This window comes from Primulina eburnea, chromosome 1 (assembly GCF_022965805.1).
Source record: "Primulina eburnea isolate SZY01 chromosome 1, ASM2296580v1, whole genome shotgun sequence".
Lineage (NCBI taxonomy): Eukaryota > Viridiplantae > Streptophyta > Magnoliopsida > Lamiales > Gesneriaceae > Primulina > Primulina eburnea.
Genome location: NC_133101.1, coordinates 48,922,858 through 48,943,436, shown reverse-complemented (window position 1 = coordinate 48,943,436; position 20,579 = coordinate 48,922,858). Strand labels below are relative to the sequence as shown.

Below are 20,579 nucleotides of genomic sequence, written 5' to 3'. Positions count from 1 at the left end.
TTCCGCACTAGCTAGATAGATTTATGATATAAAGATTTTGATAATGATTTTTATTAGAGATATTTTTATGCTTTATTTTTATTGTTAGCCGATGAGTTAGGATTTTAATTCATGCTCTTGAGATTTAAATTGATAAATTATTATGATTCATGATTATGTTAAATTATTTTATTCAGTAATTTAGAATTTATGATTTAAGATTATAAAAGACAAAAAAAAATCGAGGTCGTTTCAGTTGGTATCAGAGCCAGGTTTTCCCAAAAGGGTTGTGTACTGTCACTTCGAGAAGCTCAAGATATCACGCCTCAAATATGTGAGTTTTTACTGCTTTATATTTTATATGCTTAAAATTCTTTTAAATGTTTATATGATACATGTAAGTTGCATGTTGCATGTAAAAAAAAAAATTTAATGCATGTTGGTTACGTGGTTTGGACGACGTATACAGAGATGCCTCCTAGAAGGAATGTGCTTAGGACTGATGAGGGTAGACAGGAGGAGGATATCCCATAGCCTCCACCTGGTCAGGATGCTAGTGCCCGTGTACTAGCCGGTATGGCCCGTTTCTTTGAGCAACACGTAGGGAATGGAGCAATGGGTAGACCAGAGCCAGTATATGAGCGTTTCAGGAGGATGCACCCCGATGAGTTCCATGGCACTACTGATCCATTTATGGCTGAGGGATGGATTAGATCATTAGAGGTAATATTTCGTTATATGGACATGGCGGACGCCGATCGCGTTCGATGTACTATCTACCTGTTGAAAGGCGACGCTTCCTTATGGTGGGAGGGAGCGGAGCGAGGAGTGAATATGGCGACTTTGACTTGGGAAGGATTCAAGAGAGTGTTCTATGACAAGTACTTCACATCCGATGTTCGTTCTAGGCTTAAGAGAGAGTTTATGAGTCTCCGTCAGGGGGATTGGACTGTTGCCGAGTTTGTGCAGAAGTTTGATAGGGGCTGTCACTTTATGCCCTTGATTGCCAATGATCCTGCTGAAAAATTACGACATTTTCTAGATGGTTTGAGGCTGACTATCCGACGCGATGTGACACTTGTCGATCCTGCTGATTATACTACCGCCGTTGCCAGGGCTCTTAGAGCCGAGCAGTCATTGAAGGATATCGATTGGGAGATGCAGCGAAAGAGGAACCGTGCTCAGCAAGCTAATCAGAGTAATAAGAAGCCTCATACGGGACCTTCTAAGCAACCAGAACCACCAAAACCACAAGGACAACCACCTAAAGGAAATGTTCTGAAAGCTGATGAAAAACCACATTGCAAGGAGTGCAATCGTCCACATTATGGCAAGTGCATGTGGGGCACTTTCAAGTGCGGGGAGTTGGGACACAAGGCTGCGGATTGCACCAAGCCTAGGCAACCCATGACCGGAAGAGTCTATGTGATGCAAGCTACAGAAGATGAGACAGAGTCGACACTACACTGATTTCGAGGTAACCTAGCTGTTTAACATTTTTCTATGCTCTTCTTGCATGAAATGTTAAATTGGGTGATGGGATTTGATTGGGATATTGAAGAACTTAGAGGAAAATAGGATGCATGCGCTACTTGAGCTAGATTTAGGAGTCGACATTGAGAATTTTTGGGTTAGAATTGCAATTTTCAAGATTTTGAGGACTGAATTGAAAAGTAAGATTTAAGCTAGAGGTTAAGTTTGAGGTGGATGAAGGAATCTAAACTTTTCAATCATCAAGTCAAGGAAAATTTCGAGGTCGAAATTCTAATTAAGGGGGGGAGAATTGTAACGTCCGAAAAATCAGTCCACGTAAACCACATGCATGCAAAAATATTTTAATTGCTTAATTGTTTTATTTAATTGCTTTTAAATGCTAGCATGATGTTTATTATATGATTAAATATAGGATTGCATGATTAAATGATTATGTGACATGTTTTCATAAAATTAAAGATTTTGCACGAATATTCGATAATAGGTAGGGGAAAGAAGACCGGGGACGACCAAGACAAGAATATTTATTTTTATTTAAATAGTGGCAATGCTTCCTAATATGATTAAAAATGATTTAATTTTCCTAAAAATATTGGAGTTCGAATTTATTTTACGAGTTGAGCTCGATTTTTCCCGGGAAGCCGGTTTTGGGCAAACAAGGAGTTTTAAAAGATCAAAAATATTATTTTGAGAAAATTTATTTTATAAACTTTTATTATTTAATTAATTAAGTGTTATTGGGCTCAATTTAATGATTTAAAGAAGGCCCAATTACCCTTAATCATACAAGCCCAAACCAAAGCCCATTTAACTTGTTAATTAATTATAAATATGCTACCTAGGTCCTTGAAACCTAATTTTTCACCTACACCAGCCGTGAAACACACACCACACACACAATTCAGATTTTCGAAATTTAGGAGGAAAGAAAAGCTTGTGTTCTTCGTCGTCCGGTCGTCCAACGTCGCACCCTGGCCGAAGATCGAATAATCGAGCGTTATAAACGCAAAGGCACGTTTCCTAAACTCTTTTAACATCATACAAATCATAATATGTTTGATTTAATTGTTTATATATGAAAAATATGTGGGTTCGATTATTTTACGGTACATTGCGTATTTTCAAAGTTTTAACGATTTCGCGCTAAATTTGAAAACGTTTTTGAATCCAACGAGTGCGCTGCCAAAGGATGATAAAAATATGAATATATTAGGGACAAAAAAATAATAAATTAATCAAAAGAACATGCTGGAACCGTGGGAGAATTTCAGAATTTGAACCGTGGGTTTTGTTGGGTTTGTCAAGGTGCAAGTTTCGGTTCTTATGCATGGGGCTATGTGGCTCGACCAGGGCTGGTTCAGGGGCAGGGGTGGTCTCGGTCTAGGGCTGGGTTGAGTCCTAGGGCGGCTAGGGTTCGAGCTTGGGGCTGGGGAAGAGTCCTCGCTGCTTAGGAGACTTCCCGTAGGGTGATGGAGTGTTGGCAAAGAATTCCAGGGGTTGTGGCTCGGTTTGGGCTGGGCTAGGTGGTCTATCAGGGTCCCAGGGAGATGGTCCAAGGTTGGGGCAGGGGCTGGAGTGGCTCGGACCGCTGATGGCTCGAACAAACATGGAGGAAGCAACTCGCGCACAGGTAGAGCATTCTTGCGCGGCTGCTGTCTTCTGATCCAGGGGGCTCGCTGCTGGGGCTGGGTGGCTCAGGTTAGGTTCATCAGGGTCCTATGGTCATGGGAAGGGGTCGGGCCAGGGGTTGGTGCGGCTGGGTTCGCTGCTGGCTCGGCTGGAAGTGGAAACGTGAGGGATGTTCTTGTAGCGCGCAGCTTGGGTCTTTTGGATTCAGGTGGCTCGCTGGTGGGTTCTATGCATTGGGCTGGTATGGGTATAGTATGGGCGTGGTCTAGGCTTGGTGAGGGTCGGTGCTGGTAGATGGTTAGGGGCTATAAGGTTCCTAGAAAGGGTAGGAGTCCTAGTGCACCACTACTCTTCACACGCACACACACATGCAATATGGTGCAGATTGCAGCAGGATTTTCGAGTGTTAAGGGGCTGGTCTAGGGCTTGGGCTTGGTCAGTAAGGTCCCTAGGTGCGTTGGCTAGGTTTTGGCTCAAGGTGGCTCGGGCGTGGCTCGAGCAAATTGGGAGATGGCTCGGTAGGTTCGTTAACGTGTCAAAAACGAGATTTTAAGAACAAAAATTGAATCCATGGGTCCACGGGGGTGGCTTATGACTTGGAAGGGTATAATAAATACTAAAAATGCTACGTTTAAAATTTGGGGTCAAAATAACGCGTTTTGGGTTTAATCGGGATTTAATCGCCGCACGGAACGCTAATTCACGAGCTAATTAAAACACCTAGTTTTATGCTTTATAAAATTATGAAAAATTAGGTTTAAGCTTAAATAATTATTAAAAGTTTAAGTTTTTAATTTGGGAATTTTATATTAAGGTTTGGATTAATTCGGGATTAAAACGCGTTAATACGTCTTATTTAAAGATTAAATTTAAAAGTCATCGATTTAAGCCAAATAAAAATATGAGAAAATTCAAGTAAGCTTAAACAATTATTTAGAATAATACCATGTCATTAAAAGTGAGAAAAATATAAATTAGAGAATTTTTACGTCCAGGGGCAAAACGGTCTTTTTACACATAGGAAAATACGAAAACGCTTGGCAGCGTCCCGAAGGATAATAATGCATGTAAAATGATATTTTATGATTTATTATGATGATTTCGATGATAATATGTATTTTTACGATTTATGGTAAAGCTGTGCAATTTATACTGTCTAAAATGCTAGTTTCTGAAAGCTGTCGTATTTTATGATTTTTAAAGAAAAGGAAAAATATTTTGAGGGACGTGAATTGACTGTGACAAAAGATATGAGTTATGATATATGATTTTGTGGGGATAACGTGAGGGGAAAAGGCCCCAGAGGGAACTCATTTACGGGAAAAGGCCCCAGAGGGAACCCATGTTTGGGAGAAGGCCCCCGAGGGAACCCGTCTATGGGAAAAGGCCCCCGAGGGAACCCCGACGATCGTATTTCCACGGTGGAGCCTAGTGCACACCCCCATGGGCCATGTGGAGCTAAGACTGCAGTCGACCAAAGGATAAAAGCTAGTCACTTTCAAGGATCAAACTTCACCCAAAATGATATATGATTAAAAGCTTATGATAAAAATGATTTCTATGATATATGATTTATGATGATGATTAAAGCTATTATTAAATGATTTTTTTAAGGATTTATTAATGCATAAAGTTATTTTAAAATAATTTCAATATTTATGATTTAGTTATGCTCAAATGATTTTTAATGGTTTATTTATGTTCAAAATATTATTTTAAATAAAAATATGATTTTTAAAGGTATGTGTATGTATATGTATTATTTGTTATCCATGTTTAGAACGTGTTGAGTCTTTAGACTCATTAGGTTTGTATGATGCAGGATTTTATGATTTTGGAGGCGGTGACGATTGAGTCGATCGAGTGCAGCAGTACACACCCGAGGGCCTTTATGTTTCCGCACTAGCTAGATAGATTTATGATATAAAGATTTTGATAATGATTTTTATTAGAGATATTTTTATGCTTTATTTTTATTGTTAGCCGATGAGTTAGGATTTTAATTCATGCTCTTGAGATTTAAATTGATAAATTATTATGATTCATGATTATGTTAAATTATTTTATTCAGTAATTTAGAATTTATGATTTAAGATTATAAAAGACAAAAAAAAAATCGAGGTCGTTTCAGTTGGTATCAGAGCCAGGTTTTCCCAAAAGGGTTGTGTACTGTCACTTCGAGAAGCTCAAGATATCACGCCTCAAATATGTGAGTTTTTACTGCTTTATATTTTATATGCTTAAAATTCTTTTAAATGTTTATATGATACATGTAAGTTGCATGTTGCATGTAAAAAAAAAAATTTAATGCATGTTGGTTACGTGGTTTGGACGACGTATACAGAGATGCCTCCTAGAAGGAATGTGCTTAGGACTGATGAGGGTAGACAGGAGGAGGATATCCCATAGCCTCCACCTGGTCAGGATGCTAGTGCCCGTGTACTAGCCGGTATGGCCCGTTTCTTTGAGCAACACGTAGGGAATGGAGCAATGGGTAGACCAGAGCCAGTATATGAGCGTTTCAGGAGGATGCACCCCGATGAGTTCCATGGCACTACTGATCCATTTATGGCTGAGGGATGGATTAGATCATTAGAGGTAATATTTCGTTATATGGACATGGCGGACGCCGATCGCGTTCGATGTACTATCTACCTGTTGAAAGGCGACGCTTCCTTATGGTGGGAGGGAGCGGAGCGAGGAGTGAATATGGCGACTTTGACTTGGGAAGGATTCAAGAGAGTGTTCTATGACAAGTACTTCACATCCGATGTTCGTTCTAGGCTTAAGAGAGAGTTTATGAGTCTCCGTCAGGGGGATTGGACTGTTGCCGAGTTTGTGCAGAAGTTTGATAGGGGCTGTCACTTTATGCCCTTGATTGCCAATGATCCTGCTGAAAAATTACGACATTTTCTAGATGGTTTGAGGCTGACTATCCGACGCGATGTGACACTTGTCGATCCTGCTGATTATACTACCGCCGTTGCCAGGGCTCTTAGAGCCGAGCAGTCATTGAAGGATATCGATTGGGAGATGCAGCGAAAGAGGAACCGTGCTCAGCAAGCTAATCAGAGTAATAAGAAGCCTCATACGGGACCTTCTAAGCAACCAGAACCACCAAAACCACAAGGACAACCACCTAACGGAAATGTTCTGAAAGCTGATGAAAAACCACATTGCAAGGAGTGCAATCGTCCACATTATGGCAAGTGCATGTGGGGCACTTTCAAGTGCGGGGAGTTGGGACACAAGGCTGCGGATTGCACCAAGCCTAGGCAACCCATGACCGGAAGAGTCTATGTGATGCAAGCTACAGAAGATGAGACAGAGTCGACACTACACTGATTTCGAGGTAACCTAGCTGTTTAACATTTTTCTATGCTCTTCTTGCATGAAATGTTAAATTGGGTGATGGGATTTGATTGGGATATTGAAGAACTTAGAGGAAAATAGGATGCATGCGCTACTTGAGCTAGATTTAGGAGTCGACATTGAGAATTTTTGGGTTAGAATTGCAATTTTCAAGATTTTGAGGACTGAATTGAAAAGTAAGATTTAAGCTAGAGGTTAAGTTTGAGGTGGATGAAGGAATCTAAACTTTTCAATCATCAAGTCAAGGAAAATTTCGAGGTCGAAATTCTAATTAAGGGGGGGAGAATTGTAACGTCCGAAAAATCAGTCCACGTAAACCACATGCATGCAAAAATATTTTAATTGCTTAATTGTTTTATTTAATTGCTTTTAAATGCTAGCATGATGTTTATTATATGATTAAATATAGGATTGCATGATTAAATGATTATGTGACATGTTTTCATAAAATTAAAGATTTTGCACGAATATTCGATAATAGGTAGGGGAAAGAAGACCGGGGACGACCAAGACAAGAATATTTATTTTTATTTAAATAGTGGCAATGCTTCCTAATATGATTAAAAATGATTTAATTTTCCTAAAAATATTGGAGTTCGAATTTATTTTACGAGTTGAGCTCGATTTTTCCCGGGAAGCCGGTTTTGGGCAAACAAGGAGTTTTAAAAGATCAAAAATATTATTTTGAGAAAATTTATTTTATAAACTTTTATTATTTAATTAATTAAGTGTTATTGGGCTCAATTTAATGATTTAAAGAAGGCCCAATTACCCTTAATCATACAAGCCCAAACCAAAGCCCATTTAACTTGTTAATTAATTATAAATATGCTACCTAGGTCCTTGAAACCTAATTTTTCACCTACACCAGCCGTGAAACACACACCACACACACAATTCAGATTTTCGAAATTTAGGAGGAAAGAAAAGCTTGTGTTCTTCGTCGTCCGGTCGTCCAACGTCGCACCCTCGCCGAAGATCGAATAATCGAGCGTTATAAACGCAAAGGCACGTTTCCTAAACTCTTTTAACATCATACAAATCATAATATGTTTGATTTAATTGTTTATATATGAAAAATATGTGGGTTCGATTATTTTACGGTACATTGCGTATTTTCAAAGTTTTAACGATTTCGCGCTAAATTTGAAAACGTTTTTGAATCCAACGAGTGCGCTGCCAAAGGATGATAAAAATATGAATATATTAGGGACAAAAAAATAATAAATTAATCAAAAGAACATGCTGGAACCGTGGGAGAATTTCAGAATTTGAACCGTGGGTTTTGTTGGGTTTGTCAAGGTGCAAGTTTCGGTTCTTATGCATGGGGCTATGTGGCTCGACCAGGGCTGGTTCAGGGGCAGGGGTGGTCTCGGTCTAGGGCTGGGTTGAGTCCTAGGGCGGCTAGGGTTCGAGCTTGGGGCTGGGGAAGAGTCCTCGCTGCTTAGGAGACTTCCCGTAGGGTGATGGAGTGTTGGCAAAGAATTCCAGGGGTTGTGGCTCGGTTTGGGCTGGGCTAGGTGGTCTATCAGGGTCCCAGGGAGATGGTCCAAGGTTGGGGCAGGGGCTGGAGTGGCTCGGACCGCTGATGGCTCGAACAAACATGGAGGAAGCAACTCGCGCACAGGTAGAGCATTCTTGCGCGGCTGCTGTCTTCTGATCCAGGGGGCTCGCTGCTGGGGCTGGGTGGCTCAGGTTAGGTTCATCAGGGTCCTATGGTCATGGGAAGGGGTCGGGCCAGGGGTTGGTGCGGCTGGGTTCGCTGCTGGCTCGGCTGGAAGTGGAAACGTGAGGGATGTTCTTGTAGCGCGCAGCTTGGGTCTTTTGGATTCAGGTGGCTCGCTGGTGGGTTCTATGCATTGGGCTGGTATGGGTATAGTATGGGCGTGGTCTAGGCTTGGTGAGGGTCGGTGCTGGTAGATGGTTAGGGGCTATAAGGTTCCTAGAAAGGGTAGGAGTCCTAGTGCACCACTACTCTTCACACGCACACACACATGCAATATGGTGCAGATTGCAGCAGGATTTTCGAGTGTTAAGGGGCTGGTCTAGGGCTTGGGCTTGGTCAGTAAGGTCCCTAGGTGCGTTGGCTAGGTTTTGGCTCAAGGTGGCTCGGGCGTGGCTCGAGCAAATTGGGAGATGGCTCGGTAGGTTCGTTAACGTGTCAAAAACGAGATTTTAAGAACAAAAATTGAATCCATGGGTCCACGGGGGTGGCTTATGACTTGGAAGGGTATAATAAATACTAAAAATGCTACGTTTAAAATTTGGGGTCAAAATAACGCGTTTTGGGTTTAATCGGGATTTAATCGCCGCACGGAACGCTAATTCACGAGCTAATTAAAACACCTAGTTTTATGCTTTATAAAATTATGAAAAATTAGGTTTAAGCTTAAATAATTATTAAAAGTTTAAGTTTTTAATTTGGGAATTTTATATTAAGGTTTGGATTAATTCGGGATTAAAACGCGTTAATACGTCTTATTTAAAGATTAAATTTAAAAGTCATCGATTTAAGCCAAATAAAAATATGAGAAAATTCAAGTAAGCTTAAACAATTATTTAGAATAATACCATGTCATTAAAAGTGAGAAAAATATAAATTAGAGAATTTTTACGTCCAGGGGCAAAACGGTCTTTTTACACATAGGAAAATACGAAAACGCTTGGCAGCGTCCCGAAGGATAATAATGCATGTAAAATGATATTTTATGATTTATTATGATGATTTCGATGATAATATGTATTTTTACGATTTATGGTAAAGCTGTGCAATTTATACTGTCTAAAATGCTAGTTTCTGAAAGCTGTCGTATTTTATGATTTTTAAAGAAAAGGAAAAATATTTTGAGGGACGTGAATTGACTGTGACAAAAGATATGAGTTATGATATATGATTTTGTGGGGATAACGTGAGGGGAAAAGGCCCCAGAGGGAACTCATTTACGGGAAAAGGCCCCAGAGGGAACCCATGTTTGGGAGAAGGCCCCCGAGGGAACCCGTCTATGGGAAAAGGCCCCCGAGGGAACCCCGACGATCGTATTTCCACGGTGGAGCCTAGTGCACACCCCCATGGGCCATGTGGAGCTAAGACTGCAGTCGACCAAAGGATAAAAGCTAGTCACTTTCAAGGATCAAACTTCACCCAAAATGATATATGATTAAAAGCTTATGATAAAAATGATTTCTATGATATATGATTTATGATGATGATTAAAGCTATTATTAAATGATTTTTTTAAGGATTTATTAATGCATAAAGTTATTTTAAAATAATTTCAATATTTATGATTTAGTTATGCTCAAATGATTTTTAATGGTTTATTTATGTTCAAAATATTATTTTAAATAAAAATATGATTTTTAAAGGTATGTGTATGTATATGTATTATTTGTTATCCATGTTTAGAACGTGTTGAGTCTTTAGACTCACTAGGTTTGTATGATGCAGGATTTTATGATTTTGGAGGCGGTGACGATTGAGTCGATCGAGTGCAGCAGTACACACCCGAGGGCCTTTATGTTTCCGCACTAGCTAGATAGATTTATGATATAAAGATTTTGATAATGATTTTTATTAGAGATATTTTTATGCTTTATTTTTATTGTTAGCCGATGAGTTAGGATTTTAATTCATGCTCTTGAGATTTAAATTGATAAATTATTATGATTCATGATTATGTTAAATTACTTTATTCAGTAATTTAGAATTTATGATTTAAGATTATAAAAGACAAAAAAAAAATCGTGGTCGTTTCAGAAATAAATTACACTTATCACACAACATGATCCATGACTGATCCGATAAAGCTTTTTGCGTGTGCAATAACAACTTGAAGATAAGTCTTGAAAAAGAAGCTGTGCAAGTTGAGAATGTATGATGAAGATTAAGGTAACAATAGTTTGTTCATTTCTTGATTCATTTCCATTTATAGGCGTTGATCCTCAATGTTAATAAATATATATGGTACTCACAGATGTACTAGGTAAACGACATTTGAGAAGAGAATGCCACGTGTTCTTGTCATGTTTCCAAATATAACAATATTTAATTCAAATTCTTTGGACAATAGTGGAAAAGGATAACCAGTAGATCCCTATTTCGTCTTTACTGACAGTGTTCGGAATAAACTCGGAGATAACTTTCGTATTCAAAGAGTGTCATCAAATCAATCTTAACAACTAGTCTGTTTAGCTTACAATTTAAATGTCGCCAACTTGATTCAGTAAAGCTTGTGGGGACCCGGGCTCTAACTCAATTCTTTTCGGGATTAATCAGATCTTTATTCAAAAAAAAATGTGGGTCAAAATTTTGCTTTTTTTTTTTTTCTAAATTTAAATGTATATAATCAATACATAAGCAACATCTTTACTTTATTTCACATGTACAAGATCTATTTCTATGTTATTACAACAAACATAATTACATAACTTGGTCTAGTAAATTCATACAAACTAGTGTTTAATACAAACTACAAATCACACGTAGTACAAGTCTAGTAAAAACCACTAGAAATCTTCTGCGCCCGAAGTCACCACTCTATTTTGATCTCATCTCTGTCGTGACTCTGATCCTGCCCCACCTGTTGTTATGCACACAAACAGACATAACAACAGCCGGAAACTCCGGTGAGAACAAATCCCAGTATAAAACATGTTATGCATGCATATACACAAAATAAATCATGAAGCATACTATCATGAATCAAATCAAAAGCAATAGGTTCCATAGTCTATGAAACCAATCATATAAGCATGCAATTCAATAAAATCCTGTCTTGACTCGACTCAACTCTAACTCTAGGGATCCCGGTGTGAATAAGACGTCACTGTCTGTCACCTATCCTCCCAATCGGGGTGACGGTACGTCTTATTCCTAGACTTCGGTCATGTCTGTATTGAATGTCTACAATCGGAGGAAGTCTGCTCCTATGCGTCGATACACCGAACGTCTAGAAGTTTGACAAATCTGTCAATGACTCTCCTATCTTAAATGCTTGAATATAAATCAATAAACAAAGCATAATCATATCAAAAGATTTGAATAGAAATCTATAAAGAAATCTTAATCATATCAAAAGATAAACAACAATTCTAGTATGTGATTTTGTTGGGAACTCAAATTGAATCTCCCCAAAGTCACATGAATTATACCTTTCGTTTGTAGTCTCAGTCTGAAGCAATATCAGTTCTGAACTCAAGACTGTCTCTGAAAATCTGAAACGACATATCGAGAATCATAATATCAATATTCCATTCTCCATTCAACACTGAATCTGATTAATCTGGATTTAATTCAAAACCAACGGCATAACGGCACAATCCCGATATTCCCGTCAATACAATATCACCAGATATTAATTATAAATCATAACCCATATCTGATATAATCCATAATAAATTCATAATCCAAATATGTCCCATTTTCAATCGGTATAGTCAGAAAATCATAACAATTTCATAATCAGTCTGTTCTTCAATCTGACTTCGATTATGCAATGTCTAGTATTCCCAGAACACATAATAATGATCAAAGCACAATTTCTCCAACATCATATTTTTGAATCAAGATAAAACTTGATAAAACTTACGTCCTTGTGTAGCTCTTGACGAGGGGAATCACAACTATGCTCGGATTAAAAATCGGATCACCGGTACTCGCAAAATCAATTTTCTAAGATGTAATGAATTTAAGGATTTCCATGGAACTCTCAGCTTGTTTCCTTGCTGAAGGCTTGAAGAATGAAGACCATTTATATATATCAAGTTGTCTAGTGGTGACAAGTGTCCCACTCAACTTTCCATATTTCCACTTTAGTCCCTCAAATTTTCACTATTTGCAAATCGCCCCCCCCAATAATTACGAAATTGCCATCAAATTTAAATCAAGTATTTTTCCCACTTAATTACAAAATTTCCATCAAATTTAAATTAAGTATTTTTCCACTTAATTACAAAAATGCCTTTAATAATATTTTCTTTTCGGGGTCTCATAAAATTGATAACATCTCGGGCCTTACAAAGCTGTTGGAACACGTGATGTTCTTCCAATAACAGTCTTTGTCAGTTTATTTCATTTGTTCATGTAATTAAGCAATTTAGCTTGAGTTCTTTTTTTCTTCGGCAGCCCACTCCATCTTTGGTTTCTCTTCCATTTGAGGAGCACCATCTGATTGAGCAACAATTGTGTTTGTTTTCATAATCTTAATCGGTCCATATGTGATGACATACCACATGTCATCGTCTTGAGCTGATAGATGTCCCTGCATTCGGATTTTTCATTCTTCATTTTCTTCTTTTGATAACATTAGATTTTTGTAAAAGGAGGGCATTAGATATCATATATTCATAGATTGAAATGAACCGTTTTAATACCACTTATTAGGATCGAATATAACATATTAGAGGTGAGTAAATTAACTATCATGCTATTATCACAAATTATGCAAAACTTATACAGTGTTAACATCTCAAGTTAATATTCCAATTACATTGAGGAATCTAAGATACTAAAACAAATTTCTAAGAGCGGAAACATCTCAAATTACTTAGCGAATACAATATACGTAAATGCAACCGAACAACTCATATTAGAATTTTAACAACACGAAGGATAGAAGATGAGATAGATAACAACAATAAAATGACTGTAAATAAAGGATGCTAGGGTTTGCTTATGGAAGTTCGAAGGCTTAGCTTTTACGTCTCTTCTTCTTCTTCTTTTGTTTCAAGAAAGATTCACTTGAAGATTTGATCGGTACAACCCTTTGTACAAAGTCACTCCGACTTAGGATTTATCTCTTGCCTAATAAGAACTCTTAACACGCTCTTCTTAATCCAGTTTGTCCATAAACAAGTTTATAACGGTTACAGTGATTTTCACAATATAATATAACTCGTGTAAACAAGATATAAGTGAGAACAAAAATGTGCACAACATGATCCTTAATTGATCTAATAGAGCTATTTGTTTGTGCAAACAACTTGAAGAAAAGTGTAGTGCCCAAATTCAGTGCACGTATAACCCATGCATTTGATTAATCATTAAAGTATTTATTAAATTTTAAAATGAGTCTTAGTAGTGCATGATTTATTTAAATGCATTATTTTAAATTAATTATGTTTATGTGATGCACGTTAAAATATTTTTCGAGTTTCTCGTTTCAGGCGTTTATTCGAGGCGGGATTGAGAAAAAGAGACCGGTTACGATTGGTGGCAAATTTTAAATGCGGTACTTTATTTTAACGCTAGGAAGGGGCATTTTAAACAATTTATTTAGTTTGACATTTAAAAACCTTATTATTGAATTTAGGGATTTTAGAATGTTCTTTTTTAAAGCTTTTAAAATTAGCATGGTGTATTGTATCTTGGTAATTAGGGGATTTACTTTTAAGTAACACTTTTAATTATCATTAAGCAAATTATATACCCCTAATTAAATCACACACACACGTTTTGCACAAAAACACACTTTTACACACACACACCTCACGACATAACACACACACAATTCATTCAAGTTTATATTTTTAAAAGAGTGAGAAAACTAGGGTTCTTCCTACTCTAGTGCAGCCGCCCCACCTCCACTAGATTTCTAGTAGGTTTCGTGTATTTTGTGGGAAGAAAATCGTTGCACGATCGTCCCGGATCAACCTCGCTTCCTCCTCCGCTTCGGTATCGCCGTCTCGGTAATGTTTATCAACAAAGGCACGTATAACCTCTCTTTTGCTGCGTCGATCATGTCATATTATGTGTTGCGTTGTTTTATGCGTAAAAATTTATGTATGATGTTTATAGGTTGAGCGATTAATCGTTTGGATCGATTTTGAAGGAAAATTTTTAGATCTAAATCACGTTTTTACTGTTCTTCTTAAAACTGTGAATTTTTCGAACGCGAAGCTGAGAAAACTTTCGACGTGAAAAATGTAGAACTTTTCAATACCTTCGATTTGATATAAAATTCGAAATTTTTGGACGAAAATTGAGTGAGTTATGATGCATTTCGTAGGACTGCTCAAACTGCGTTTTCAGAAAATTATGTATTGATATGTGAAAGTTCTGTTCCCACAGTGTGAGTGTGATGAGGGTGATTGTTGTATGTATCAGAAAGTAGGTGTTGTACGTAGATGTTATAACACCCACGACAACATGCAGCGGAAGTTTCAGTTTAAGAAATTAACACACAACTTGAATTATAATAATAATACGAGTGACGATATATAAATTATGCACAAGTATCAAATACTTGTGCGGTGCCTCAGGGCAAAAATAATTCACTAGGAAAACTTGTAAGTTTACAAAAACCAATACTAGTGAAAGAATAAAACAACTCCCTTAAAAGGCGAGTAACAAATTGCATCCTAAATCACTAACAAACCGTATAACCAAAATACACAGGATGCATCAACTGAGAAGTAAACGGTCTTCAAAAATTCAACACACTAATCAACACAGTGAATAGGTGTTGTCTTCATATGGTGTCAACACTTCCCAGCAACACGTTAACAATAGCACGAGATGGCTTCGATCTCGAAAAACTCTTCGAACTCCTTCGTCTCTCTCACTGTCCTTTTTCTCCCCTTTTTCCTATTAAAGCACACACAGAGTTTTATTAGAAAAAAAACTCCTTAAAGAATAAGGATCTCATATCTTAAAGATATTAAGATTCCATATATTAAAGATATTATGACTCTCATATCGAATACCAAATTTACAAGAGATCACATCATAAATTAGAGATTATTCTCAAGTCTAGAAAGACAAAACATTAGAGATATTAAAAAGGAAACTATATCAAGGAATTTAATTCCTTTCAATATGTTCTAGAGATTTTGCTGTTGCAGGCTTCGTTGGGGATCGACGGGTGAGCGTTGCTGCGTATAGGTATATTGATAATGATGTTGGGATGGTCTTTGACGTTTTGATTCGCGTCATTAGGCACATTAGAGATCGAGGAGTCGTAAAACTATTTTGTTGTATAAAAATTTAAGTTATGAGTTTATGGTGTTGCGTGGGGTGCGTCGTCCCTTGGATATGTTTGGGACATTTGTGGAGTCGATCCAGTGCCATAGTGTCCTAGGATGGGTCTCGAGACGTTGTTAACCATTTGTGTAATCGAATTCGAAGAGTATAAGCTTTTAAGTCGCGGAGTCCAGGTTACTCGGCGCCTGAGCGGTAACTTCCTGCCGCCCGAGCGCCATCCTTCCTGTTTGAATGTTTTTCCCCGTAACCTCGACGCTCGAGTGGAAGTTTGTTACCGCCCGAGCGCGGACCCTGGCGCCCGAGCGCCACCCCTTCTGTCCAAATAATTTGTTCTTTCTTCTTTTCAAGTTCTAATAGTGAGTTCATGTCTTTTATGGTTGAGAAATGTTCACATGGCATCTTAGAGTTTGTTTCGGGGTTTGATGTCCTGGTTAGTATCATTAAACAAGGTCAAGTCCCGAGTGATCTAGAACGTCATAAGCTATTTATGCACTTCGGTGGTGAGCTCGAGTACCTACGTCTAAGTTATGCAAGTTAAGTGTTGAAATTCATGTTAGTGTGCAGTAGCGGCCCCAAATGATATCCAACGAATCCCTCAATGCCAAGTAAGTATGTTGACGTGCAAGAAAATATTTTATTTTGAGGTATGCTAAATGTCTTGTGACCAATTTATGAATGAGTTTGGAAGTCGGTGAACGTGGCCGAGGACCTCTCCACCCCGTTAAATTATGAACGGGTTAGATCGTGGTTGGAAAGCGTTAAATCATGAACGGGGACCAACCAGTCCGTTAAATCATGAACGAGGATCTCATGTATGTGGCAGTGGATACGTCCCTGTCAGCCCAAGTACTGTGGTTTGTGTGATCAGGCGTTTATTATGTATGAGTCACTTGCTTTGAAACATGCCTCTACGCAAAAATGAAGTCATGTATGTTTAAGTATGATCAAGTATGCAAGCATGTTTATGAAAGCTTTTAAGTTATGGCATGTCTATGTATGTATGCAAGTTCATGCTCATTTCAAATCCAAGCTTCAAGTATGTATGTTCTATTTTAAAGTTGCATGCGATTTTATTATGTATTACTTGCTATTCTCAGTTTATACGTGTTGAGTCTTTAGACTCATTAGACTTGATCGATGCAGGTGAGGATGTCTATGAGAAGACAGGAGGTGGGGACCAAGGAGCAGGCTTGGACTGAGCGGGAGGCTAGACCCGAAGACCGCCCACGTTATTTTAACATTTTTATGCAAGTTTAAAATACTCTGATTTTATGTTTGATGCGAGACGTTTTGAGCAAGCTTTTCTTTTAACAAGATTTTTATTGGTGAATGGATGATGTAGTGATGATCGTATTGATTTTATTTTCGTATTCAAGAAAATTTTTAATTTTTCCGCAAATTTTAAGTAGTACAAGTACGGTACGTTACAATAAGTCTTGAAAGAAAAGTTGTGCAAGTTGAGAATGTATGATGAAGATTAATGTAACAGTAGGGAGATAACTTTTGTGTTCAAAGATTATCGTCAAATCAATCTAACAATGGTCTGTTCTGCTCACAATTTAAATGTTTCCAGCTTGATAATATTCAAGCTGTTGAAGAATGCATAGCAGACCGGTTGAGTTGGACAACTTGATTTGTTTATAAAACTTTTGTTCGTCTTTTCTTTTGTCAGCGAAGCTGATAAGCACACAGTAATGTTCTTTCATTAATAATAGTCTTTGCCAGTTTATTTCATTTGTTCATGTGATTTAGAAATTTAGCTCGAGTCCTTGTCAATTTAATTTGTGATAATCAGTTTTAGATTTAAATTTTATCTTAACATAAAGCTATGAAACTTTTTAGATTTTCTATTGGAGCATGGATCGAGTGAAAAGCGCATGAAAATGAAAACTGAAATTATGTAAATTCGCAAGAGTTTGTGCTGTTGAGTAGTTGTGTTGTTAAGTCGTCGTTCGTTTCTGTCGATGCTCTTTTGTTCAGTTTCTAGAACTTTCTCCCACTCCCTGGTCCAACTTCTCAGTTCTTAACCCACAATTTATGCAGTTAGACTCTTTTGTCCGTTTTAGAGTCCTTCAAACCGTGGGCTTGTGCCATTTTATTGAGCTTAAAATAATTTTAGCACAAATAATACTATTTTATTTTGTACGTGATCAAATGTCATTTTTCTTAAATTAATTTTCATTAATTAATTGCTCTATTTAACAAAAGCATATATAATTGTTTTGTTGACTAAATATGCATTCATTGAATCGTAAATTCAGAATAAATAATCAATTAATCAGTTGAATAATTAATATATATTTATTTTACTGGGAATATAATTTAAAGAGACAAATTATAAATTTCTTGAAAATGATCACAAAAACAACACAAAGCAGACATATTCTTATCGAAACATCAGTAATACAAGGATAATAGCAAACGGCCAATTAATAATAAGTTATTTAACTTCATCATATATCATATAATCAATAATGACTCGTTACTCAGAAACGTTGATCTTCAAACCCCAATTCTTCAATCATGTTCATCGGACTCATCAGAGGATTAAATGATCGAATCTCACAGCACTTGCTACACTTCATCAACGGCACTGATCCAAACCCCTGATGATCGATGGAATGGACGGCCGGAATCGCGCACTTCCGAGCGATGACGACCGAGTTGATCACTTCATCAGTCGGATGAAACACCGATACCACCTCAAAACCTTGGAGATGTTGAGGCTCCACCATCGGATACAAAAACGCACGTGCCCCATGCGCACTCCGGAGCATAAGGATTGCCCCCGGCGTCATATTCTTTGACAAATGATCGATGACAAGCATCTTCTGCTCCATATCCATGCCCACCAAGGCAGCCAAGAAAACGACGTCGTATTCCCCGAGCTCGGGTCCCGACATGTTCATGACATCTTTTGTGTGAAATATCATTCGTTTCGATAAGTCAGGATCGGACTCGACGAGACGTGATGCCAACGAGTTAGCTGATTCATCGATGTCGTAGTTGTGGAAGACGGTGGAGGTGAGGTGATGAGTGGCTAGAACAATGGAGGTGAGAGGGAGCGGGCCGGAGCCGATGAATGCAACACGGGCAGGGTTCAATGCATGCTGGCTGACCAGGTCGAATTCAAGCTTGCTGAGTTTGAGGTAGTTGGAGTAGTAGGGGAATAATTGGAGGTGATGGAGGGGGTATTCGAGGGATCCGAGGATGGTGGAGTAGTGTTTCTCGAGGAGGGATTCAGATTGGCCGCAGAGTTGGATGAGGTTGGTTCGGATGCATTGGATTTTGGTGCAGAGCTTGGTGACATCGATGGGGTAGGGTGGGATGCAGGCATCGACGAGCTGTGTGAAGAGGGAGTTGACTTCTTTGGAGGGATTAAGGTTTTGGAGCTTGGAGATTTGGTTATACAGTTCGCAGACTTGTTGGATCAAAGGATCTTTGAGGCAAACCATGTTGAATATATGTGTATGTTGCTTGAGATTATGGAGTGAGTGTTGGCCGTTGGGGTATTTAAAGGCAAATCTTGGTGTGATGAGGGATGAAACTTGCTGCGTTATTTTATTGATTGATGGATTCTCCTTGTTTTATTTTTAATTTTTTTAAGAAAAAAATGAATTTGTGGGGGTGGGGGTGGAAATTTTGTCTTCTCTTTGGTTGCATTGGTTTGGGTGATTATGATAATGTTTTTAGTTTTATTATTATTATTATTTTCGAAGTTTTGACCGGGAAAATAAAATTATGATTATTTTGTAGTTTAAATTTTTTGGGAAAAAAAAAAACAGTCACCTAATTTACCTTATATAAGCTTTTTATATTTTAATCAGTCAATTTTCAGAATTCAAATTTTTGCACTGCGGTTGGATTTTTGCGGAGTTGGATACATCTTGTTCTAAACAGTCGAGGTATTTCAAATTGTTTGTTGACACGGACAAAGTCAGGAGAAACTTGAAATTATTTCAATATTGAACCTTAGACATATATGAGTTGTAGTATGTAAGTGATATTCGATATTATGTCAGTTTTTTGGTCGAAACGAGTCTAACAGAGAAAATATATATCGAACAAGAAATTGAATGATTGACCAATTTTTCCTTTTTCCTTAAAAAAATTAATTACATATTTATTACACAGACCAATAACATCAGCAATGCATATTGGGTTTTTTGTCTGTCTCTGTTTTAATACCAAAGTTAATTAACGAGGGAATCAATTTGTATCCCTAATCCATGTTGAGACGGGGCCATAATGAATGGCATGAAGCATGCTACGTACAGGAATCTATTGCCATACAAATGTGTGTGTGTCTATATATATATATATATATATATATATATATATATATATATATATATATATGAGAGATTTTCATACGACCTAGTACAACTTTTTTCAAACGACTAATTAAATTATGTAATGAGCATTTTATTTATTTTCCCAAGCATTAGATTCTCGAAATTCCTATGCTTTCACACCAAAAGATGATATCCTCCACAATTTTAAAACTATTTATTCGATAAATTATGATAAACTTCGATGAGCTAGCATTCTTTAGGAATCATCGAATTCACACTTGTCTTGAGCTTAATTATAGTTTGGGTCAACCAAACGGAAGAGACTTTCCCTATGTAAACACCATCAAATCTTAATTATTCACTATAATTATGTTTTTTCAACCAAAGATTAACAAATACATATATTGCCGAATGTGTTTTCATTTGTTTTCACATCTTCAATATATTTTTTGCAGTATAACCTTGATCTATAAAAAGTACGCTGGTACTTCTATTAATTAAAATAGAGGAATTGTATTTTTCGTCCGGTACGTTTTTTTGTTTGTGATTTTGTTTCTCTATGTTGTCAAATTTTGGACTTAATCCTCTATCTTTTTTTTTCCTGGCAGTTTTTTTCTGACTTGACGTTGATGTGATACCAATGCAACGTTGACATGCCGCATCATCAATCCAATGAATAACTGAAATTTGATATTATGAAATACCAAAATCACGAATAACCAAATATAACAGACCAAAAAATATAACATTTGTCTCTAATTAAACTCGCCTAGTGTAGCAATTTTACCTTAGAATATACTTGTGTTTACATGCATAAATATATCACGGTC

The 20,579-nt window shown here is 37.4% G+C and overlaps 3 protein-coding genes and 1 long non-coding RNA gene across 4 annotated transcripts; 2 read left to right on the top strand and 2 right to left on the bottom strand.

Moving 5' to 3' along the window:
* The first annotated feature begins 555 nt into the window (after positions 1-555).
* LOC140807600 (uncharacterized) lies at positions 556-1,449 on the top strand. Its single transcript, XM_073164536.1, has one exon. The coding sequence runs from the start codon at positions 556-558 to the stop codon at positions 1,447-1,449; it is 894 nt and encodes a 297-aa protein (XP_073020637.1).
* A 4,104-nt stretch (positions 1,450-5,553) lies between these two features.
* On the top strand, positions 5,554-6,447 carry LOC140807593 (uncharacterized). The gene has a single exon (XM_073164523.1). The coding sequence runs from the start codon at positions 5,554-5,556 to the stop codon at positions 6,445-6,447; it is 894 nt and encodes a 297-aa protein (XP_073020624.1).
* A 4,401-nt stretch (positions 6,448-10,848) lies between these two features.
* Positions 10,849-12,180, bottom strand: LOC140812279 (uncharacterized). Its single transcript, XR_012113637.1, has 3 exons — positions 12,063-12,180; positions 11,626-11,688; positions 10,849-11,054 (listed from the first exon to the last, which is right to left on the bottom strand). It is a non-coding gene; the product is annotated as an uncharacterized lncRNA (long non-coding RNA).
* A 5,627-nt stretch (positions 12,181-17,807) lies between these two features.
* LOC140830229 (nicotianamine synthase-like) lies at positions 17,808-18,952 on the bottom strand. The gene has a single exon (XM_073193513.1). The coding sequence runs from the start codon at positions 18,907-18,909 to the stop codon at positions 17,941-17,943; it is 969 nt and encodes a 322-aa protein (XP_073049614.1). The 5' UTR covers positions 18,910-18,952; the 3' UTR covers positions 17,808-17,940.
* Between the last annotated feature and the right edge of the window lie 1,627 nt (positions 18,953-20,579).